At 41.8% G+C, this 24,918-nt stretch overlaps 1 protein-coding gene across 1 annotated transcript in view; it reads right to left on the reverse strand.

Annotated features, from left to right (window-relative positions):
- Positions 1-310: 310 nt before the first annotated feature.
- CNTLN (centlein) overlaps positions 311-24,918 on the reverse strand; it is a 380,111-nt gene continuing 355,503 nt past the window's right edge. The window contains exons 24-26 of the mRNA XM_060236541.1: positions 16,106-16,303; positions 14,381-14,458; positions 311-1,303 (exon numbers count right to left, since the gene is read on the reverse strand). Coding sequence (XP_060092524.1) covers positions 1,202-1,303; positions 14,381-14,458; positions 16,106-16,303 — 378 coding nt within the window. The 3' untranslated portion in view covers positions 311-1,201. The remainder of the gene's footprint in view (positions 1,304-14,380; positions 14,459-16,105; positions 16,304-24,918) is intronic.

Raw genomic sequence — 24,918 nt, forward strand, 5'->3', positions numbered from 1 at the left:
TCCGGAATTCCCTATTTCCAGATATTGCCGAAATGGCAGGTATCTGATAAATATTCGGTAAACTCTTAACCGAATGCACAGCCCTATTCAGCATGTATCTCTTCGAAAAGCTCCTAAGTTTCTTTCAAACAAATTAGTTTTCATTTCAGTATTACAAAAAACTTATGTGGTTCAAGAAAGTACTAGTACTTGGATTTAGTGATATGCGGTCAATGCCTAAGCATTGCTTTCTTTGCTTCCTTTTCCCTTCCAGTTGATTCCCGGGGTTATGTGACCCAACCCGCATTGAGTAATAGCTTCCAGCTAAAAACACAATATCAAAACCATTTATTCTTAAATACTTTTAAATACATTGAACACACTTTAGTACACACTTTCACAGTCAAAAATAAGAATTACGGTAAATGTCTTCTAAATTTGAATTCACACCATGCTTTTTAAAATATATATTTCAAAATAAACACAGAATTTATAGATGACCTATCATCTTCATGATGATTGGAGTTGTAATCCAAAAGAACATCCTAAAATTTCAAAAGAACTAACTGAAATTTGCATCCTTGTACATGAGAATGTATGGCCCAATCAGGTGTAAAGATATCTTTCAAACACATCCCTGAATGGAACACACATGGTGCGAGTACAGCTGTGAAAGAAGATTCCAGTGGATTGGCCCATCATGTATTCCTTGCTCTTAAGGTTAAACCCATTACAATGGCATCTTCAAAAATGTGCAACTGGACAAACAAGTGCTGTTTTCATACGCTTGTTGGAATTCCTGTGCTTAGGAACACAGTACTTAAGTAATTTGCAGCAGAAATGGGGGTGTAAATAATAATTGTTCCACAGCTGATATGCAATACAATCACTATAGAAGTTGTCTAGCAATATATCCCTATCAGAAAGAAACAGATCTTCAGCCCAATCAAAAACTTGATCACTTTAAATTAAGTCCTACTGAGTCCAATAGGATTTAGAAAGGGATGGTTCACACATTATACTAAGATTAATTTAGTAGGTTTTAACTAGTGTTCTCTGCACAACTCCATAGCATTTTGGTGCTCATTTACTGTATGTTCAAATATGGAACTTTCCTATTTTGGTGCAAATGCACCAAACAACTTGCTAATATGAATTGTGAATTAGTCCTTAACATTAGCCGCCCACACAAAAAAGGTCAAAATTCAGTTCTCCAGCATTGTTACATCATTTGTTTCATAAGAGAACTGTATTCTTCTGCCAGTTTCTTCTGCTCATTTAGTTTTTCCAGCACAGCATCCATTAAATACGAAGCAAAAGGAAACTAAAAGAGAAACAGAGTAAGAAAAATGATCAGTGAACTCCATATTTTTCTTCAGCTAAAAACATTTACTAAGTATCCCGAAGCCATTAGATTTCACTTAGTTCTGACACCAGCACACTTGCCCATGTCGGTTCGCTCCTAAAACGGATCCTCCTGATTAGTGTGTGTAACTGTTCCTTATCATAAAAATGATAAAAGAGCAGAATAAAATGAAAAAAGATAAACGCCTTATTGAACAATTCATGGTTTACTGACCATGTTAATGATGTAATCTGCAATACCAGCAGCTCTGTCATTTATCTTCAATCAGCTGATCAATATGAGGTTACAGTCATCTCTGGGGCACTTATAAGTAGACGCAGCACGGCATGCTGACTGCTCTCAGGAGAGCGAGAGACGGAGCTATCAATACAGCTCACAGGGCTGGGGGCAAATGGTTTTGGAGGAGTCCACTGAAACTTTGGTGACTAAATGTAGAAAAATGTCTTCATAGATCAAGATGGTACAAAAAAGCCAAAGCACAAGGCAAACTTTGCAACAGAAAAAAAGCACCCAACACCTAGTCACAGACTGTATTTGAACTTGACAGTTGAGTTAGGCAACCATGTTATTCATTTGGATTAGTATAATTATCACAAAAGCCTCAGTGTTTGAAGAGTTATTACATGATAACTCATCATTTTCATCTTCCAAGAGCTGTATTATTATCTGTATATGAAGGGGTTGTCATCAAACGGTGCTCTTGATTAGTAGATTCACTCTGATGTTAGAAAATGGTGCTTTCCTGAAAAGGCCGCAAACTAAAATAGTGGAACCATTTCAAGCATGGCTGAAATGAAAGCACATGAGCTTCTGGGGTGGGTGGGCTGAAACAATTAAAATGCTCTTTTATGCTTCAAATGGCTCTCTAGCTATGTGCCCAAGGTACAAGAGAAAGCTGTGCAAGAGAAAGCTGTCAGCTTGACAGATTATGCCAATATTCAAAGGGGAAAACAAGGATATAATAAAATGGCTGGGGAGTAAGTCCTTAATCTCATGCACGGGAGGCAGTGAGAGAGCTAGCACCCACTGCTGATGCCATTGGCCAGGTCTGAGCTAAGTGGTCCTGCAGTGCCACCAGAATTCCAGGGCTTGGCTGTCAGGGTTGGGTTCAACCATGACACTGGCTCTGATTATTCCTAGCTGCCAATGGCCCTTCAGAGCAGTGGCCAATGGTAACTTTCCCTCTACATTAAATGATGAGTCCACACTCCTGGACTGCTTACTGTGACAAAGAGGGTCAGGCTGGCAGTGAAAAGACACTGCAGTCATTGCATTCATTAGAAAGCTCTATACTGGTAGAGAGTGTCTTGGTGTGGTGCTATGGTTAGAGTGCTGATCAAGAATCTGGGAGACTTAGATTCAAATGCCCACTCTGCCATGGAAGCCTGCTGGATGACCTAATATACTCTCAGCATAACCTATCTCACAGGGTTACTGTGAGCATAAGACAGAAGAAAAGAATTCCTTTGGGGAGGAGAGGGGGGTATAAATGAAGTAAATAAATTCCAAGAAGTTACAGTGCTCATCCGTTGTCATATAACTAATACTGCTAATCAATGCTGTTAAACAAGACATTTGTTAACAACTCATGACATCACAGAAATTCTGCGATAGGCTAAGGGGAGAAAGGATTTTTAAAATTGAAAACAGTATATTTTTAGGCTAAGATTTCATAACAATGACCGGAAAAATTATGGAAGAGAGCAGAACAATGGCTGCTGATTTGGCTTTCTGTTTGGGAGAAAAGTGTGGTATAAATGAAGAAAACTAATAAATAAATAGAAGGGCCATAAGAGAAATATGAGACTCCTCTCTCTTTTTACCCAGACCACATATCCAAATGGAGGTGGAGCAGTAACATAATCCAAGGCAAAGAAAAATGTCAGATTTTTCAAAGGTGAATTTAAAAAAAGGTGTGGGTGGAATCAGAGTAGAGAATGTAACTGATTAGTGTGCAAATTGCTCCTTAAAACCCTCAAACCTTCATCCATCAAAATATGTGAAGCATATATACCACTGCATATGAAATGTGATGTGCAAATTCATTTTGCCACAAGGACACTGATCTGGTGAAAGCAGTGTACAACAGTTACTCCAGCTGTATCATACTAGCAGCAGAGGCAAGTTTTACAGAATGACGCGTACATGACTTGGCAACCCATCCCCTGTAGCTGAAATATTGTGTGTATTGCCTTTGGTGTTTCCACTCTCCAAATTCTCTCCAATTTGTCTTTTGCTATATAGACTGCATTTACTTTCGATAATCTATATTTTTTCCTCATAACATCTTGCTTTAGATGAATGTATTACTTCACTGCTATCTTGGGTGCCTATCATTCTACATTTTACCTGCTGTTCTCTACATTCTGTGGCTGCTCTGCCACTGTAAAATGATTTTTAAGGAGATGTTTCTATCTTAATCATTCAGGGCAATCAAGGGGAAGAGGAGCTTGAAATGTTGCACATGTCTTGTGCATTTATCAGCTTCTGGGAGGGTGTTCATGTTCTTATCTAGTTCTCTTTATAGACATACATCCTACACTGCATCTTTGCAGTCTTCATCTTCAATAGAGCCTTGCCAGATTTTTATTGATGGTTTTGTAAATACACTGAGATTTCCTCTATGTGTTTGTAATTCCTGAGTAAAAAGAAGAGTTCATTCTATACAATCCAGCCAAAGTTTGAATGTCACCCATACGTTTTACACATCACACAGAGAGATGTGTGAAATACAACTGGTTGGCATTATAGTAATGAGTCTTGAGTCTAATGGTACACATTGGTCAGGATCACACCTTTTACAGAAAACTGACAATGTATTGAACTGCCTTGAACCACAAAGGAAGCTGGGGCATAAATATTTTAATAAATAAATGAATATGAAATGCTTTAAAATATTAAACACATTTCTATACTTTGTGTATCTGAATTTTATTAATATAAAATACTTCAATTAAAAAAAAACTATGGTCTTAAGTATCTGAGGCCAGCTATTTGGATGCATTGTTAGTCAAGTGGAATTTACAGTCACCAGATGCAATTCAGAAAGAACAATTTAGGCTTTCTTAAGTCCCACTAAAATGAATGGTACCTAAGTGCTGAACTGTGCACTTAAGTGCTGTTCACTTCAGTGGAACTTAGGTGAACCTAATAGATATTTCATTGGGAATTAAACCACAGGTCAAGAATGTATGAATTACAGGTTTCCTTTGTGATAGTGTATGCTCTTGGCCACTAGCTAAGGATGGAACGACATGTTTCTGAGATTATTTTAAAAGACTCCCCTCCCCCCAGGCAACCACTGGGAAAGAACAGTGTGGAGAGCTCTTTAGCTCTTTCCTCTCCTGCCATCTTCCCACTGAAAAATGCCACTCCAAGACACTTCTCTCCCTTCTAAAGAATAAAAAAGGGTACTTATAAATTCTATTGAAATATGTTTGTGTATGACAGAACAGTAAGTCACAAGGATCAATCACATAATCTATACTTTATAATTACTATGGCATCTACAAAGCTTTAAAGAAGAAGGGGGAAAGGTTGGATCATTCCTGCAAGTTTACAGCCAAGTAATATGAGAGTATAGAAGGGAAAAGGAGAAAGTAAATCAATTCATGTAGGTCAAAGCAATGAGATGCTTGAATTCAGTGCTAGAGGGAACAAACTGCAAGCACGGGGATATTTTAGACACCATACCCTGTCCATCAAGGGTAGAACATTTCAGACTAAGTCCCTGTGGTAAAGACAGGCAAATCATATAATACTAAAGTAAGTGTCTTCACAACAGAAATTTATGTGTCAGCTGTAGTCACAGGATTAAATCAAGTCAGAATCAAGAGCAAAGCTGAAGCTAGACAGTGTTGGGGAACAACCAAACTCATGATTTTTCTTAAGAAATATGAATTTTTCTTAGGTAATGATTACTACTAACCTATTTTCAGAGTGGAAGAGGCAAATGGCTGCACTCTGCTCCTTATACCCACCACATGTGCATGTACATAAGTGCTCTCCTTCCCATCCTTTGCCCCTTTGCTTCTCCACTCACCACACTAGTAGACTACTTTGGTTTTAATAGGTAAAAATGATTTAGCGCTGGCTAGCTTCAATGAAAACTAGTTCTGAGCATTTAGAAAGTTTTAAAACAATGTTTCTTCCCTATATTGTTGCATCACTATGTTGTCTAGTGATCACTGATAAAAGGCAAAAGGTAAGTCCCCTTTGCAAGCACCAGGTCGTTACTGAGTACGACTCATGGGGTGACGTCCCATCAGGACATTTTCTTGGCAGACTTTTTATGGGGTGGTTTGCCATTGCCTTCTCCAATCATCTAAACTTTACCCTCAGCAAGCTGAGTACTTATTTTACCAATCTTGGAAGGATGGAAGGCTGAGTCAACCTTGAGCTGGCTACCTAAATCCAGCTTCCACTGGGATCGAACTCAGTTTGTGAGCAGAGCTTGGACTACAGTACTGCAGCTTACCATTCTGTGTCATGGGGCTCCTTGTTGATCACTGATACCATGCAACAAATTTCACCTGAATACTTTTTTGTTCTGTACTGGATATCCTGGGTCCATTTTTTAAACTTAATCTGGCCTCTCTGTTAAATTCATTAATTGTGTGTGATGTAATGCAGAACCATTTTTCATATGCCATACAACCAGGGGTTGTTTTGTAGAAAAACAGGTGGTGGAGCTCATCCAGGAATTGTTATGCAGCTGTACTTACAATTCAATGGACTAGGAGGCGGAACTCTCAGAAAGGTTCCGGAGCTGTGCTCCTGTGAGCTCCCACTGAATCCGAGGCCTGCATACAACTACTGAGTTCATATTGCATTCCATTATTGAAATGCTTCAAGAAATGGAAAACTGTTCTGCCTAAGTTTGTGACAGCTCTGTAGTTAATGGTGCTTACATTATATAATGGATAATGCTAGTCCATAACCTACATATCATATAGGTTTCAGCTTCTTTTAATGTAAGGATACTGGAAGCTTTAATTTCCAAAAGTTTCAAGACAGTAAGGGCTCCTGGGAAAGAGGCAGAAGTCAGAAAGTGAACTACTAATCTTCTGCTAGCAAATTCTGCAGGGACAGCAAAGACCACTGCAATGCTATTAAAGCCCTCTTGCTGAGAGTACCAAGAGCTAGCAGAGGGCTCTTTGAACAACCACTATTCAATCATGTTACAAAGCTAATTAGAGCTGGGACCAAAGAACAGGCTGAAAAAACAAACAACAACAACAACAGAAACCAAAACAGATAGTCTTCACAAAGTGACCACAATAGCTGCACTGGCATTCTACAACTGAAAGCTCATTTATGTGACTACTGGCCACTCCTACTCACCCCTTTCATCCAGTTTGTCTGAATCATTTTTTAAAAATCATGAGCAAAGAAGCAGAAAAAGGGGCCTCCTACAGCCTGGCTATGTATGCAAATTAGCCTGAAACAATAACAAGTAGTGCCTGATAATCAAGGGCGCAGTCCCATGGGTATTTCCCACCCTGTCTCAGTGGGAGTGTATTCACAGGAAGATGACTTAACCAATGGGCCCCATCTATTTTTACATGGATGAAGGGATTCTTTTGTTAAGTGTTCCTATCCCTTACTGCAATTGTATGTTGTTTCTTTGCCTCTGTCTAGATTCCTTTTGGTTGTATGTTGGCTTTACCTTACCCCTTGACTCCCTTCCAGATTCTTGGGCCTGATTTTGCCAGAGGTTGGTCTGACATTTACAGCTCTTATACATGCAAGGTGACTCTGGGTCAGACTATGGGCTGCAGCTGTGAAAGAATGTAGTCAGCACTTCAAACTGCAGGATTTTTGTTTCAGTAGTAACTCTAGTACCAAGGCAAAGAGAATGGCCAAGCTGTGTACCAGTTGCTACATGACTGTTGGGTCCTGGTTGCTGACTCTCAGCCAGTCGTGTTGCCAGCCCCAGATAGTCAGGCTTGTAAACAAAATAAAACAAATAAAATGCAGGATCTCATTTCAGATCCTTGGCATACAGTATTTTGTCTTTTCCCAAACTTTACTTATGTAATGAGGTTTTTAAATTTTAACTTCTAGAAGTGCTGAGCTGAAAATCAAACTGGCTATATACTTGCGAGGAGCATATTTGCTATTACGTGTACTTGCTGCATATGTCACATGATGTTTCAGGTTTTGTATACTAGCAGATGATCTGTGAGTTTGATTCACACCACAAAAGAAGCATGCATGTCCTTGTCAGGGAAGGACACTGAACATACTACATTTCTTCTATTTCAATATGTTTGGGGCATCAGATTTTCTGCCCTCTCTTCCACTCTGAGATTTTCATAACTAAAAATACATCATTTTTAATGACAAAAATCTTCCCTCCTCGAAATGGCAAAGATGACTTTGATTAAGGGGGGGGGGGGACCCAATGTTCCAATTATAAATAGTGAACCCTTTGATCTGTCCATAATCTCTCTCATATGTGAGGCCATTTTATGCACATGCAGTTCTGCAGCTGCCCCGAGATATGATATTAATACAATAGTATCAACAATTTTCTAAAGGAGGCAAAGATTCTGCCCCTTTCAGGCACTACCATTATAGAAAATACAGGTGGAGAAAGACTATAAGACAGAGGTGTGTCATAGCTCATAATTACACTCCAGGGGAATCTTTAAATGACAATAAAGAACTAGTGTTCACCGTGAGCCCCCCTTCCCCAAATTCTAATGTAGCAGTAAAATGGTGCATGTCAGCAATAAAAACAAAACGTTGTATGACATTTTAAATGTTATCATACTGTCACAGTGGAATAAAATTAGCTTGAAAAATGATCTAAAGGGATGTGATGCAGTTCATTTATGTATAACAGCAACAGCAGCAGTTTCCCCGTGTTCATAAAGGTTTCTCCATTAAATTTACCTCCAGTCAATAATTAGGAGTCCACAAATAAACCTAGGCTATTAAATCAATACTGTTGGGCAATTACGTTCCAGAGGCCAGGCTCAATGGCACAAGAAGACACTATATCAAACTTCAGTATTAAGTGATCTCATGTACCTTGCTGCAAGACATTTTGTACAGAAAAGAAAGGTGGATTGTTTGGGGGTGGGGTGGGGGAGACAACCAAGTCAATTATATCACAAAACTAATGTGTCTTATATGGAAACCTAAGTCTTACATGGGTAATCCTCTTATCCTGCATCCAGTGTCCAGAGCAGAAATAGCAGTTTAGTGCTGGTATCTGCCAGGAGCGTGAGCGCTGCTAGTGCCAAAGCTCTGTGAGAAACTGGGCTAGCGCACACAGTAGCAGCCCCCACAGAAAAAAATGATTTTCAGGGGCTTCCATGCAGATACTGCAACATGTGATATTTTCATAAATATATGCCAAATGAAAGATACCTGGTTTCTAAACTTGAAGGAGAACTCTGGTGACTTTGACAAAGTTTTCTCCTCATTCAGAAGGGTGTAATAGCTCTGCTAATGACTTAATTGCCAGGGAAGATGGCAACAAAAGAAGTCTTGAAGAAGGACACAGAGAACAGGGTGATATTTTAACCCAGGCTAAGAGATTGTGAGGGGACTGTGGCTTTGCACCCCTCTCCTGCTCCTCTCCCTCCTTTCTTTCCCAGTACCCCCCCTTGTTGTTTTATATAGGTCATTGCTGTAGTATTGTATATGACCTGAATGAATTTCCCCTTGGTGAGCTCTGCAAATGAGATAAGGGCGTTAATATGAAAACCCTTTCTTCAGGTGACCACATATCCTGAATGGAAAGTGACCCACAATGGGCTCCCCAGACATGTAACAATGCATCAGATCTGATGGAAAATTCAGGCACCCTTCCTGCAAATGGTACACCAACTAGGAAGTTACTATCACACACCCACCAGTCTGATTGCAGTACTATGGACCTAGGTACTGTGAACCTAGTATGCTGGGAATGCCTGGCAGGGTAAAATTTGCTTTAAAACAAATTCTGTAAATATCATATTCTTGTGGCTGTGGTAGAGGCCATAACTCCTAACAGCTTCTGAAAGGAAAGGAGTGATTGAAATACATTGTTAGACAGGCACCTAAGCAATGCCTTGATGTGTAGGCCACTGTGGCATACAGAAGGGCCCCAGTAAAGGAAACCTTCTGAGAAGGTTGGAGGTGTGATTTCTTGCTGTTAATTACCAAACCCAATTCCTGGCAAATTTGTATAATCAGGGAAACCTGGGCCCATGGCTTTTTTTTTCTGGAAAAAGAGGTGCTGGAACTCTCAACAGGAAAACAAAGGAGAAACACACGGTTGCCCCTCATGAACTTTTAAACATTTTTTTGAGAATTTTGTTTTTACAAAGAGGTTCCAGAACTCCATTCCACCACATTGTCCCAGGAAAAAAGCCCTGCCTGTGACTATAACTCCTCATGGGAAGGTGCAGTAATGAGTCAGTCATCCAAAAAATGGGTAATAAGAACAACCACTAGACCTGAGATGTGCTACCACAAAAGCAACACATTTAGAAAATATTCGTGGGACAGTTGCCAGCCCAAACAGAAGGATGATATACTGCTGGATAACTATATGGACATAAGTGCCCTGAAAGTCAAGTGCACAAAACCAGCAATTTAATGTTAACAGTTGCAGGATCAACTCCAAAGACAACATTTTGAACTTTCTAACATTCAGGAAAATAATCCAGAGCCCTCATATTCAGAACTGGTTTAAAACCTCCATCTTTCTTGGATACCAGGAAAAAACATGAACAGAAACCTGTGATGGGATCTGAGTCAAGAACCTCCTGTAGTGCTCCTTTTTGGATAAAGGACAACAGCTACTGTTCCAACTCAGGCATGGAGTTATTCAGAACCTGATCAGGATGCTGGAGGGGTAGCCATTGCCAAAACTCTAACGTATAACCCAAACTAACAATAGATAAAACCCAAGTGTCATGAGTGACCTCTTGCCATCTGTCACTAAAAACAGCCAACCTGTTTTTAAAGACAGTAAGTGTCTGGTCTATTATAGCCCTAGTCAGAAATAACCTTTTGGAGCCTGTTGCAAGTCTTTAGAAAGTTGCTGATGTTGTGAATGCTATGAATGGACCTGCCCTGTGCTGTAGATCCCCAAAAGCATCAATGTGTAGGATACTGTGATGAGGCTGTTGGAATAAGTCCCAAGAGTATGGTGACTGCAATTGGTGGAATCTGTATGTCTACTGAGGCCAGTATAAGTGGCAGGGCCTGCTGTGATGTCAAATGAATGGGCTCTTTTCTTGTTCTTGAACTGGAATAAAAGATCATAAGTCGATGAAACAAATAATGTTGTTCCCTCAAATGGGAGGTCTTCCGCCTTCTGCCGGGTGTCAGGAGGGAGGTATAGACTGTGGAGCACAGCAAAGCATGCCTTCTCAGTACAAGCTCTGAAGCCATGGCCATGGAGGAGGTCAGCAGCATGTCTGTCTGCATTAATCTTTTGCATAGATAGGCACAATGCTTCCACTTTAGCTGGAGGCTTCTTGTCTTCAGACAGGAGCACTATACAAGCAGCTATCTTTCCCCAGAGGAACAACTGGTATTCTCCATTATTGTACTATAGTTGGCAATGTGCAGGCTGAGTGTAGTAGAAGAGTAAACTTTTTTACTAACTGCATTGGTTTTTCTCCCCTCTCTACCAGCTGGTGAGGAACGTGCACCTGTACACTGTTTTGCCGCATCTCCTTGCCTATGAGGGATGAAGCTGGAGGATAGCTGAAAAAGTATGTATGACCTTCTTGCAGCACCCTGTATAAATTCTCCATCTTTCTGGATGTGGTAGCCATGCTAGCTGGTTTTTGCCAGGGGGCTTTGGAGATATTGGCCATACCCTCCAGGATAGGGAAGGAGATTACACCAGGTGACGCTGCATAGAACTTGCCTAAGATGTTATGTTGAGGTCTTGTGTTGCTGGAGGTCACCTTTATTGCCAACAATTTAGGCATTCACATCATCTACTTTGTGCAGAGCTTCAGATCTTCATTAGGTGACACTGGATCAGGGTCATAAAATCATGAAAAGGGGTGCCTCGATTCTGGTGGTGCTTTTCACAATTGTCAGTTGCCCCATTCTTGAAGTCTGTGAGAAGGAAAATAATAAGGGGAGCCTTTCCAAGAAGGCAAAGGCATAGAACTCTGTTATGGTGCTGGGGAGGATGCTTCTGACAGTTGACTAGCTGCTGGGACCGCCAATGCACACTGGCCAGGCTCTATTTCCCCTTCTGAGAATGAATGAACTAGGGAGGCATGTGGAGAAGGCATTCGTGGTGAGACTTCCTTCTGTCCTATCAGAACCAAAGATGGTTTTGGCTGGAACCAAAGTGTTAATTGATTCCGGGAGTGTCTTGGAACTGAAACAACACTTCTCCTTACATTTGGATTTGGAACGTGCAGCATTCAGCTGAATGGGCAGGCAATTGGACCCAGCACTTTGGTTCTGTCCCTGGAACTGATGGAACCAAGACACTCAGCGGCAGGCTTGCAAGTTGGTCAGTTCTAACCAGGGATTTCGAAGGCAAGGATTCACTGTCCTCTGCTGAGGCAGATGCTTTCACTGCTAGGTACTTAGAGCAATAGAACGCTTTCTCCCATAAGCTTGCCTTTAAGAGAGCTGCTTGATATGAGCAGGTTTTGGGGTAAATTGGAGGCAAATCTTGCATGTGGCTTTATTATGGGCCTCATCAAAGCAGAAAAAGCAGAGATGGTATTAATCTGAACAGGTCATTTTTGTACCACACTGGGTATATTTTTCCCCATAGAGGGGAGAGACTCTTGGGAGCAAAGAAAACTTTGAGAAAACTCACAACAATCAGAGCTGAAGAGAACACATCCTCACAATGTGGTGGTGGTGAAGAAAGGGCTGAGGAAAATGTGGGGGGGCTCCTTCCTGTAGGGCATGTGACCATTAGGCAGGAAGATGGCCTCTAATGACCTCTACAGGAGAGGAGCTCCCCTCGGAGTGTTAAAGAAATACCAGAGTGGATATAAGAGAGCTTCCAGTGGCTGTCCTGTGCAAATGCAGTCCCAATGTGGAACTGCACAGAAGACTGAAGATAAAGAATCATTTATCTGTGCTCTGATAGGCAGCACAAGTATTGTTAACTTTTTGGCAGAATGTATTTTCTGATAATTTATTTATTATTTACTTCATCCCCCCCCCAATACTAACTGAAAACTATTTTCAACTTTCACCTAGTCAGAAATGAAACGTGTATTTTACACTACACACATAGTAAACACCTAGATATGTTGCCATAAAGGATTTTTAAAGGGAAAATTTCCTCCAGATTTTTAGAGATACATTGATAAAATTAAAAAGATAAATAAAAATTACAGTAAAAAGAAGTTTTAAGATACAGTTTATGTTGTCAGCCATCTTGAAACAAAAGCTGGCTATGACTAGAAAAGCAGGGCTCTCACCTGCCAATAAGCTGCCCTTGATCACTTACAAGAGGGGAGCATCCCAGCAGACTGTGTGTGTATTAAAAAAAAAGACTTGAAAGAGAAGAAAAAGTATCACACAGGTCACAGCGGCAGTCTCAATGGACCCCTCAGGGATTTCAACTAGTCTCAGCCTTGTCATCCTCTATGCAGCTTTCCACTCTGCCCAGAAAATGTCGATAGGAAAATGTTTGAGGGGCCTCTAGTGGAAATTTTTTCATTCTTTCTGCATTGACAGGATGCCAAATCAATATTTACTTCCCACTAACAAGCTGCTTGAGGTCTCAGTAGAAAATATTGTAGAGAATGCGGGAAGACACGGTAATAAACAGCTGTCTGGCTGTGAGGAAAACATGAATTGACTGGAAACAGGTCCATAGTAAAAGGTCACAGAAACCCATGAACTCCTCAGGTGTCCATATCAACTACTAACTTTAAAGGCACATAATAAAAAAATCTCTTTTTCCTAAGACATATGAGGGAATGGATACTTTTCTCTCCACCAAGGATACAGATAGATTCAATAATTTAATTAATATGTTGCCAAGATGTATGCTTTTCTCCCTAGATGTTTTACTTCCATCTGTAAAGTTAGCTCAAGCAAATGCGGTGTTAAGCCTTTCCCTTATCATACTGAAAAGCCCCTTTAATAAAAAATAGTCCTTAGGAACAATAGTTATGTAATACTTTAAGACATTTACATTCAGCTAATTAAATCTGTTCCTGAACATCACATATGTAGCTGAACCCTACCAAGAGCTCTAGTGCTATCCAAATGCCCTCCTCTTTCTTAAAAATTGTTATGATCAGGCTGCATCTAGCTCCCTTATCCTTTTATCCAGCCATTTTCAGTGTTTTCCTTGCACCATGTTAGACTGGTACAGTGCTGCTCTCATCTGGCAGGCACCCTTCTGAGTAGTAAACTAGAGGCAACCACTCAGTTCCTACTCAGAGTAGTCCTTCTAGGTGATGCTGTGACTTCACCCTACATTTGAAGTAGCAGCAATTTTTCATGGTAAATTGTCAAAGAGAACCATTTTACTGTAATCTTTCTTTTCCCATGGAGGACACCATGTTAGCTGAACAAGATGCCCCACTTTAGCAGACTGCTTTAGACTATGTCTGCCTTGTTCTTGTGTGTTTGTATTGGGGTCTTTTTGATTATAAATAAAATTTAAAAAAATAAAAAGGAAAAAGAAAAGAAAAGAAAAGAAAAAAAATACATACAGGGTACTTTTAAAAGGAATTTATCTTTGCATTTGGTCTTGATTTCCAAAAATGAAACAGAATGAATTCTATATAAAAGGCTTTTTGATCACTACCAGTTTTTAAGTCATATATTAAAAATACGACTGATTAGATATTTTTAAAAAGATGCCCTACTTTATACAGTACTTCAGTTAAAAAGGGATCAAGCAGTCAGTGCCATGAAAGACATGGAAGTCCACTAACAGGCAAAGCAAATAAAATTGACTTTGCTGGAATAATGGTCTGACTTAAATAAGATAGTGTCATATGTTCTACACAATGAGGTGATTCTCCTTCCCATTATACAAGCAGTATCTACCACCAAATTAACTATAAGTGAATGGAATACCTGTCCTTCCAAAAGCTTCTGTAAGTAGCTCATCCACTCCTTGTCATTTTCATGTTCTCTTTTCATCTGTTCCATCTCCTGAAAATGAAATATTGGTGCATAATTTCTGTCAATGTGGAGGAGTTTCCAGAATCTACCTATAACCAACAATGCTACCTTGCTTTGCAATAGCTACCCATGAAAGGAGACCAGTGAGGAGAGAAGACTCGCTTATCTCAGGTAACAGCCAAAATGGCATGAAGCAGCACCCTACTCAAATTTTTGTACACCTGGAAGGAAGTGAGACAGCAACTCAGCTTAGCTCCAGCTAAGGCATCAGCGAGTAAAACCGGTATGTGAAACCACAATCTAGTATCAGAAAGTTACAGAACAGTTATAAAAAACTTGGTGGGGATGCAGCTTTGATGGGTTTAGATGGAAGCTGCTATTGGAGAGGCAATTCTATTTCTCCCTTTCTCCTGGGGAAGAAGTTGCAAGGTTCACTGAATCCTAGGCCTCTATGATTCAAACTAAACTTTCCCCAGACCCAACTCATGTTTCCTGCAACCATACAGCAGTTGCAGAGAACTGCTCTAAAAAAAACAAAGGAACACTTGAATGGTCTTTGAATAGCACCAAAGGGTGAAAGGAAGGGTTCCTGCCTCCTCCCCAAAGCTGTCTTTCCATGTAAGACCTATGCTAGAGGGGGAGTTCTTTCCCCCTGATTTTGTTGCTCTATGTGGGATATCTGCACATGTGGCCTCATTAAAAACAGTTTCCTAGGGATGCTTCCTTATTATTTTAAGGTGATTTTATACATAACTGAAATAGTCATAACAATTAAAATATATTCAGATAACTGAGTGGAAATAGCAGAAAATGCTTAGCCACTGTTCTGCTAAGACAGAGGAACTTATGGTTATCTTGATGTAGCTTCTTAAATAGAAGCAATTATAAAGGGGTGTTTTATTGTGGCATTCAAAATGGCACAATTAAAAGAAGTGTGAGATCCTGAGAGAAAGATGGAAAAGAGTATAAGCCTCAAGTATGATGTTGTGTGTAACACTACTCTCAGTAATGTCACTGCAAGTTGTTGACCACTGAGTATACTTGTTCCATTAGCATCAATACTTTAAAAATTCAGTGTTGTGACATGAAGTAGAACAGAAAATGGAAAGGCTGCCAGACAGAGAGGGGACCCCAGTCTAAAACAATGGACATAAAAATGCAAAAGATTTGCATAGTCGATTCAGCTAAAATTAAAGTAGTTAAAGTATATTGGGAGAGGAACATTTAAGTTAAGATTTTATCTAATTTTTTGAGAAATATTTATATGGTATTCAGTTAATAAATAACTCACAGGACTTGGGTATAAAGCTTCACTACCATGGCGAAGAACCTTAATCATTATCACATAAAGTTGTTATCAGCCAACTCCATGCAGTTACACCAGTTCCATTGAACTTAGACTGGATAAACTTTGCACAAGTTTGTACTGTGGAATTCCTTCCTTAACAGGAAGCAAACCCTACCAAACATGGAAAGTTTAGCAAACAGCACGGCACAGCTACTCTAAAGGAAGATGCACTGTGTGACTGAACTGGGTTTTATCTCATTAGAAACAGAAAGGAAACTCTTAGATGGTTGAGGACAGTCCTGTAGCCCAAAGATTTAAATGGAGCTGTATCCATCCAACAGAAGATCTGATCCTGGTTCTTAACAGAATCAAGAATGAAAATAGCTTACCTCTTCATCTTCAACATCAAGTATTTCATCCAAGTCTGTCTTTGATATGTTAAGGATAGAGGCAGCCAAATACTGGGCCCGGTGAGCTGACTCTTTTGAAATGCCACTGCCATATTTTTTCTCTTGTTGCATTTTTTTAGTATGCCTTATTTGGGTTCGGATCTCCTTCACAATATGCTGCAGCTCTGTGGCCAAAGTCTAATCATGAAGGGGAAAAAAGTGTTTATGGTCAATACATTTTCCAGATCATTCAAATGGGGGGGGGTTTCCTCAAAATAGCCTATTACAAATACTTCTGTGGTGTGATGGCAGTTTTTGTAGAAATCAGAAGCAAAAAACAAAACAACAAAAAATAGGGCTGCATTTACCTATAACTTTTGTTCAAGTATCTCTGTGCAGGTACACCTGGGGACTGCACATGAGCAGGCTTGCGAATCAGTAGGTTTTTAATGGCCTCCAGGGGGCAATGTACACTGGAGTCAGAAAAGCATTCCTGCCCAGGGACCATCTGTTCCTCTGTAGCAGCACCCTTACCCTTAGTATCCCTTATGCTGCCAAAGAAAGCATGCAGCAGGGCAGGAGGGAAGGTATGCACGCCTGTACAGAAGATACTTGATGAACAACAGTTACGAGTGCAATCCTGTTTTCATCGTCTATCTTCTGTGCTGTCTTATATGGAGTTTCTAGCAAGCCAAACACTAGTAGGAGGAGCATGCTCACGTGTATTTGAACATAGATTGAAGGGCTGCCTTTCTCAATTGGGCTTCTCGTCTTTCCCGCATGTCCAGAGTATAGTGATGAACAAAAGTTTCCGAAGAGGACCATATATCTATATATCTCTGTCAGTGGAACCCCACTCCAGAATGTAGCCAAAGAAGCCAAGGCTCTAGTGAAATGTGTACATATCTCAAGGGGACATGGTATATTGGCTAAACTGTAACACTGCCGGATAGTGGGCACAATCCAACAAGACATAGTTTGAGGAGAGGCCCTCTTTACTCTATTAAGTCCCAAGAAACAGATAAATAATGCCTTGTTCTTATGAAACTCTGTAGAACAATCTAGCATCTAATCCTCCTAACATCTAAGGAATGTAATCATCTTTCACCCTCTGAACTTGGTGTAGGAAAAAATATTGGTAAAATGATCTCTTATGACAGGTGGAACTTTAAGACAACTTTGGGCAAAAAACAAGAGATTTGGGCATACAACATTTTCTAGGAAAAAAATTGAAAATGGATGTTCAGTCTGTAAAGCTGCTAGTTCACTAACTTGTCTAGCAGAAGTAACTGCTACCAGAAAACAAACTTTCATGAAGGTTAAAAGACAGGTTGCTTACCTGTAACTGTAGATCTTCGAGTGGTCATCTGTGCATTCACACTCATGGGGATAGAGCAGGTCAATTTGGAGAAATCACACCTTACTCCATCACGGACAGTTCAGTTCATAGGGGCTTTGCTGGATATGAACCTTCATCGCGCTTTCCTGCCTCAGCAGAGAGCGATGGACATTATCAACCTTGTCGAACTTCTGCAGAGTTGAAAGTGGGGCACGGCGCAACTTTGGTTTCTTTGTCAGTTTCGACTGTTAAGGGACTCACCTCAAAAGAGGTTTGTAATTCTACCTGTGACACTTCAAACACTGCAATGGTGGAAATCAAAGGACAACATTTGTGAGGGAGCTCCCTTCCACCTACCTGTACCAACAGTGACGATCACAACAGATGCATCTTTATGGGGTTGGGGTGCCGACATGGACGCTGTGTGCGTGGGGGGCCCTTGGCCTTTGAAATTGATTGCCATATAAATTACCTGGAACTGCTGGCAGTTCATTTTGCTCTTCGATCCTTCCACCCCATGGTGATGGGGAAGGTTGTTGCTCTGCTTACGGACAATACCACTGCCCTGTGTTACATCAACAGACAGGGAGGGAAAGTTTCTCAACGGCTCTGCGCTGGCACTGGAACTGTGGTCGGAGTGCTTGGACCACGACATCTTTGTGAAGGCTGCGCATCTCCCAGGAGTGCTCAACCTGCAAGCAGACTCTCTCAGCAGGGGTGCGGCTTCCCCGCACGAGTGGGAGATACAGTGGCACTTCCTTCAACCCGTGTTTCAGCTCTGGGGGTAAAATCAGGTGGACGTCTTTGCCACAGCCGAGAACCGGAAGTGTCCTCTGTTCTGCTCCAGAGGGGGCTCGGATCCAGAGTCGTTGGGAGATGGTCTGCTGTTCCCGTGGGAAGGTCGGTTCCTATATCTGTTCCCACCTCTGCCACTATTGACAAGGGTGGTCAACAAGATCGCAAGAGAGACCATGCTGCATCCTGGTGACTCCATGGTGGCCTTGGCAGAACTGGTTCCCGATCTTGCTCCAATTAGCGAGGGGGGTCTTCTACAAGTTTCCGGCGGAACCGGACCTTCTGTCAGCTCAGGATGGTCATGTATTACATCACAACGTGCCCCACCTGAAGCTGACAGCATGGTTCATTGACCCTGTGAGTTCTCCAGCAGAGTCCAACATGTTTTCCTAAATAGCAGGAAGCTGTCTACCCGCGCTTATGATAGGAAGTGGCGGACGTTTCTTCAGTTTTTAGCTGATCCTACAGTTTCGCCCCAGAGGGTGGGTCTGCCGGTTATTTTTGAGTTTTTGTTATCTCTGGTGGATGCTGGCCTTGTTTTTCTCTCCATTAAAGTTTATCTGGCAGCAATATCTGCATTCCATGAACCAGTGGATGGGGCATTCAGTTTTTGCACACCCTCATTCTAAGAGATTTTTGAAGGGTTTGCTTAGGCTTTATCCTCCTTCGAGATCACCCCCACAGTTGTGGGATTTGACTCTAGTGTTGGACAGGCTGACTCAGCATCCTTTTGAGTCTGGAGTGTCCTTAGCTCCTGATATTTCCTTTCTCCCCAAGGTGGTTTCTCAGTTCCACCTTAACTTAGAAGTTTGGTTGCCCATGTTTTATCCTACACCTTCCTTGGATGAGGAACGTAGGTTGCATGCTTTAGATGTTAAGCGTGCCTTATTGTTTTATTTGAGTCGCTCCAAGAGTTTTCGTAAGGGCCAGCATCTTTTTGTTTCTTATGCTGCTCCTAAGTTACGTTCCAGAATCTCATCTCAGCAGCTTTTAGCCACTTTATGTTGAAATTGGAACTGATGTATGACAATATGTAAACTATGACCGACAGAAATATAGCACCTATTTCTACCTACTTTATATTTTTATATCTTTTAATCTCCTATTCTCTTATTTTTATATTTTTAAACTTTATTAATTCATGTAATTGTATTATTTAAACCATTGCTGTCTATTTTAACCGAATCATGCTTGTCATGTCTGTGAGCCGCCCTGAGCCCGCCTTCTGGTGGGGGAGGGCGGGATATAAAAATAAAATTTGCTTTGCTTTGCTTGCTTTGCAGCTTTCATAATGGCTCACTGAGACTATTAAACTGTGTTGTTTGTTGGCTAAGAAGCCGTTACCTAGGCGTATTTGCGGACACTCTACAAGAGCGATGGCGACGTCGGTGGCATTCCTGAAAGGCGTTTCCCTGACGGACGTTTGTAAGGCTGCCATCTGGTCCTCTCCGCATGCCTGTACGAAGCACTGTGCACTGGACGTGCATGCTCAACAGAGGACTCGTCTGGGAGCTGTGGTGCTGCAAGCTGTTTCTTCTGGTTGACCGTCTTCCCGCCTCCTTGCTTGCTAATCTCCCATGAGTGTGAAGCAAAGAGACCATGAAGAAGATAGACAGGTTGCTTACCTGTAACTGTAGATCTTTGAGAGGTCATCTGTATGTTCACACTACCCGCCCTCCTTCCCCACTGCTGACGGTCTCCCTCCAGTAGGGGCTTCCAGCGTTCAGGAAGGAACTGGCGGGATCCTCGCGCTGGCGCCGGCAAGCATGTACACTGGGACGCCTGCGCATGCCTGTTGGTGCCGAGTCCGAAAAAATCCCGGGCTTTTTAGGTACTGATTCGGGGATCGGCACAGGTGCTCTATCCCCATGAGTGTGAAGCACAGAGACCATGAAGAAGATCAGTCAAGTTGCCAAAGGTTCAAAAGGCTTGCCCATAAGGTGTATTAATACTACTGACAGACACCATTGAGGGACCACAGAGTCTCTAGCTGGACAGAGATTAGATAGGTCCTTTGATGAAGAAAATACCAAACCTTTATTTTTCAAAATAACCTCTTTCAAAATGAACCTCTTTGGGAAAAAAAACCTCAGCTCTCTGTCCCAACCCTCTAAGTTGTAAGATTGAGATGCTCTAAATCGTGATGGAGCACACTGGCTATGTTGATAAGATCCCTACATTTGGGTAGAAGAATAAACCACCCCTGTGCCATTTCCAAAAAACTCTGAAACCAAATTTGACATGGCCAGACTGGGGACACCAGAATCATATCTCATCTCTCCCATCTGGCCTTTTCCCTTTCCAGATGGGGACTTAGGGAACCTATGCCCCTGCCAGCAAGAGAGCAGAACCTCCTTGCTATCACATTGTCCCAAGTTGCAAACAAATCTATGTTGGGGGCACCCCATTCAGCAAAAATAGGCTCCAGGTAAGTAGGTATTAGAGACCATTTGTGTGACAGATTCCCCTGCCCTGCTAAATCCATTGGCCTCTACATTTAGCTTTCCTGGAATATGGATTGCTTGAATGAATGCATTGAGATTCAATGCAACCTGCCAAATGGAAGTGGCCTCTTGGCAGAGATCCCTAGCCCCTGCACCACCCTGTTTGTTGATATAAAACACTGTGGTCATGTTGTTTGTCTGGAGTAAAATGGATTGATTCCAGAGGATATCTGAGAAACTGATAAGGGAATTAAAAACTGCTTATAACTCTACCAAATAATTGTGACATGCTTTCTCTGCTTATGACCAGATAATTTGCACAGATGCATCATCACAAAGCACCCCCCAAGCCAGCTGTGAGGCATATGTGGTAAGTATGATCTCATAATGAGGCAACCCAAATGACCTTCCTGAGACCGCCACCATAACAGTGCCCAAAGCACCCATCTTGGGACACAGAACCATTCCCATAAAGGGTATAACTTAGCATTATAGTTAGCTAAGAACCAAAGCTGTAACAGCCTCATTTGTAACCTGGCAGATGGCAAAACTGCTGTGGTAAAGACCATGTGTAGTAAATGAAGAATATTCTTAACTGACTGGAACCAATTAGTTATGAACTGCCCCTCTAGCATGGAGATGGTACTTACTCAATCTGGGGGAAAGAACCCTTTCCCCTGTACAGAATGCAAAATGGAACCAATAAATTGGACCCTTTGTGCTGGTACTAACTTGGATTTTTCCCAGTTGATCAGTAAACCAAGTTTTTGGCAGAGCTCCAAAACAAGGTTACAGTATTCTACTGTTTGCTGATGTCTGCAACCATCAGCCAGTCTTCTAATGGGAAAATATTGTACCCCATAAATGCAAGTGGGCAACAACTGGGGCTTCACACTTGGAAAATACTCTGGGTGCACTGCTATACAGAATGGCAAGAAAATGTATTGAAATATATGGTCCCCACAAAAGAAACAAAGAAATGTGTGGAATCCTGGTGAACAGAAATATGAAAATAAATATCCTTAATATCAATAACAACAAATCAAGAATTTAACTTTATTAACTGTAAAAATGATGGAACAGTATCCATAGGAAATATGGTCTTAAATTCTTAATTCTTTTTGTCCACTAAAAGGAAAGGTCCCCTATGCAAGTACCAGTCGTTTCCGACTCTAAAGTGACATTGCTTTCACAATGTTTTTATGAGGTGATTTGCCATTGCCTTCTCCAGTCATCTACACTTTCCCTCCAGCAAGCTGGGTACTCATTTTACCGACCTCGGAAGGATGGAAGGCTGAGTCAACCTGAAAGGCTGAGTCAACCTGGAGCCGGCTACCTGAAAACCCAGCTTTCGCTGGGCATCGAACTCAAGTTGTGAGCAGAGCTTAGGACTGAAGTACTGCAGTTTTAACACTCTGTGCCACCCATTTGGTGAGTGACTCATGCTCACTTCAATTGCAGCTTTCTCAAGAAGTGCACTCAGAGCTTGTGATAGCACTTTCTGATGCCTGCTTAACCACTCCCAATGGGGGAGAAAAAGGGAAAACTTTCTTGACTTCTAATTTGTACCCTGACTTCACTATAGCAAGAACCCATTTGTCTGAGGTGATGGCTCTCCAGGCCTCATAAAACTGGACTACTGTATTCCCAAATTTGGCTGTTTCTAGTCTGAAGTGCTTTTGTGATTGGGTTGACTCCCTTGTTGGCCCCAAAAATGAGATCTGTTTGAACCCCTATGCCTCTGGTAATTCTGCTGAGGGGAAAAAAGGGGCTTCCAATGAAGATACTGAGCCCCTGAAGTGTTAGCATATCTGTAGCCCCTTTGATACAGGTGCCAAGGTTGACAAGCATACACTTATATTGGAAAGTGCCTAATTGAGGACCCCCTATAGACTTTGTTATCTGTTTTTCCTTATCAGAGTTACTGTCTCATCCGTTCTAGAGAACAAGGTGACTCCTTCAAACAGTAAGTCCTCCACCTTCTGCTTTGTTTCAGTGATTAACATGTGGAATTCACTGCCACAGGAGGTGGCGGCGGCCACAAGCATGGCCACCTTCAAGAGGGGTTTAGATAAAAATATGGAGCAGAGGTCCATCAGTGCCACAGTGTGTGTGTGTGTGTGTATATATGGCTTCTGACCCATGGCTTCTGACCCATGTTGGATCAGGCCAATGGCCCATCCAGTCCAACACTCTGTGTCACACAGTGGCCAAAAATTTTATATATATATAAAATTTTTGGCCACTGTGTGACACAGAGTGTTGGACTGGATGGGCCATTGGCCTGATCCAACATGGCTTCTCTTCTGTTCTTATAGTGGAGAGAGTTGTGGATCTCAACCACGCATGTTGTCTAAGGATTATCACATTTGCAGCCTGGGCTGCTTCATCTCCAGAATATCTGCCAGTGTTCACCTGCTGCTTGGAAAGTCTTAGGCCATTGTCTGTAAACCTTAGCCAGTGGCTACTTGTCCTCTGGTAATAGCTCTAGGTAGGGCAACATACACTCCCATAAGAACAGCTGGTTACCAGCCATGATTATTTCATAATTTGTAATCTTAAATTCCAATGCAGAAGAATAAAACTTTCCCCCCACACCATCCAACTTGAGCCCTGCTATCAATGGGTGCTGCATGGTAAGTCTGCTGACCCTTTGGCTGCATCTCTTCCATTATGAGGGAAGAAGGTGATGGGTGTGTAGTAAAATAGTTAAAATGGATGTTTCTTAACCCTGTAGAGATGCTCAACCCTCCTATCCGCGGATTGGGGCGAAGCAGGTCTTTGTCAGATCTTTTGTGTAATGTCTTCTAAGTCCTCCAGTATGGGGAAGGCCACCCTGCCTGAAGAATCTGAGCACAGCCCATGCTATGATGTAGTTATCTCAGTTTCCAATGACTGTTTCATGTGTGTCATCTGTTCACTATACATCTTTAAGTCCTTTGTGGTGATGCTGAGGTCAGTTCCATTATCTGTTCAATGGGCTTGGGATCTGATGTGGATCCACTGGATTCACTTGCTGCTTCTCCTTCCCTCCTGTTGGTATCAGGGGAAGGGGGTTTGCAAGACACTGTGGATGAAGGTAGGTATTAATTCAGCCAAAGTGGATAGGCATGCCTCTTCAGATTAATTGGACAACTGGAGTGTCGTCCCATTCCTCCAGATACCTGGGAGACATTCTATATGGGTCTGAAGGCCATCTTAACAAAGGATAGTGCTGAGGCCATGGAACTGCCTGCTCAGATTCAAGTTCCCATGGCTTCTGACCCACTGGCAATTCAGCCTCAGTCTCTCCCTTGGATACAGAGATTGGGGACTACCTTGGATTCAGAGGCATTTTGGGCTTATCCTGTAGCATTGGTTCTGGAGTTCACACAGGGGTCCAATGTCTGAAACATGGACGTTTGCTTCTCCTTAGTTTTAGCTTTTCTGTCAAATGGTTCAAATGATGCAAGCTAAGTATATGGAGAGTGTGAGCCTGAGTGGCTCCATTAGAATCTGGAGTAAGCTGACTGCATTGAATCCACTGAAGAAGTCATAGGAGGCTTTTCAGGAGCCATCTTGGAGGGGGAATTCTGAGGCTCTAAGTGCCTTTTCCCACAACACTGCCTTTAATTTTGAAGCTCTGTCCCCTCTAGCTTTTGGGTAAATTCCATGCAGACATGTGGATACATTGTGTTTCTCTCCAGACAAAACAGACACAAATCATGCTAGTCTGTTTGAGTCATTTTCACATTACAGCAAGTGCACTTTTTAAACTAGGCTTTCTGAGCCTTGCTGGAACCCAGAAGCAGATGAACAACACAATTGATCTCTCACCACCTTGAAGCCAGGAGACTCATCACAACAAACTAACCTACTCTTTTGGTGACAAAAGAGTAACTGAGGATAGCGGTGCTTCTGTGTGGGAGCATGTGATCCCAGGCAAGAATGCTTTTCTGGCTCCAGTGTGCAACACCCCTGGAGGCTCTTGGCTGTAAAAACTTACTGATGTGCAGGCCATGTGGGACTGCACAGAAGATCAATGATGAACTCTGTAAGAGACCAGTAATACTGGAAATATAGAAGAACAGGGCCCAGGGGTGGAATTCTAGCAGGAGCTCCTTTGCATATTGTAAGCTCTTGGAGGATTGGCTACATCAGGGGTGTGTGACCTGATATGCAAAGGAGCTCCTGCTAGAACTCTACCCCTGGAAGGGCCCATGAAAAACTGGCAACATCTTTCATTGACTATATGT

Source organism: Heteronotia binoei, chromosome 4 (genome assembly GCF_032191835.1).
Source record: "Heteronotia binoei isolate CCM8104 ecotype False Entrance Well chromosome 4, APGP_CSIRO_Hbin_v1, whole genome shotgun sequence".
Classification (NCBI taxonomy): domain Eukaryota; kingdom Metazoa; phylum Chordata; class Lepidosauria; order Squamata; family Gekkonidae; genus Heteronotia; species Heteronotia binoei.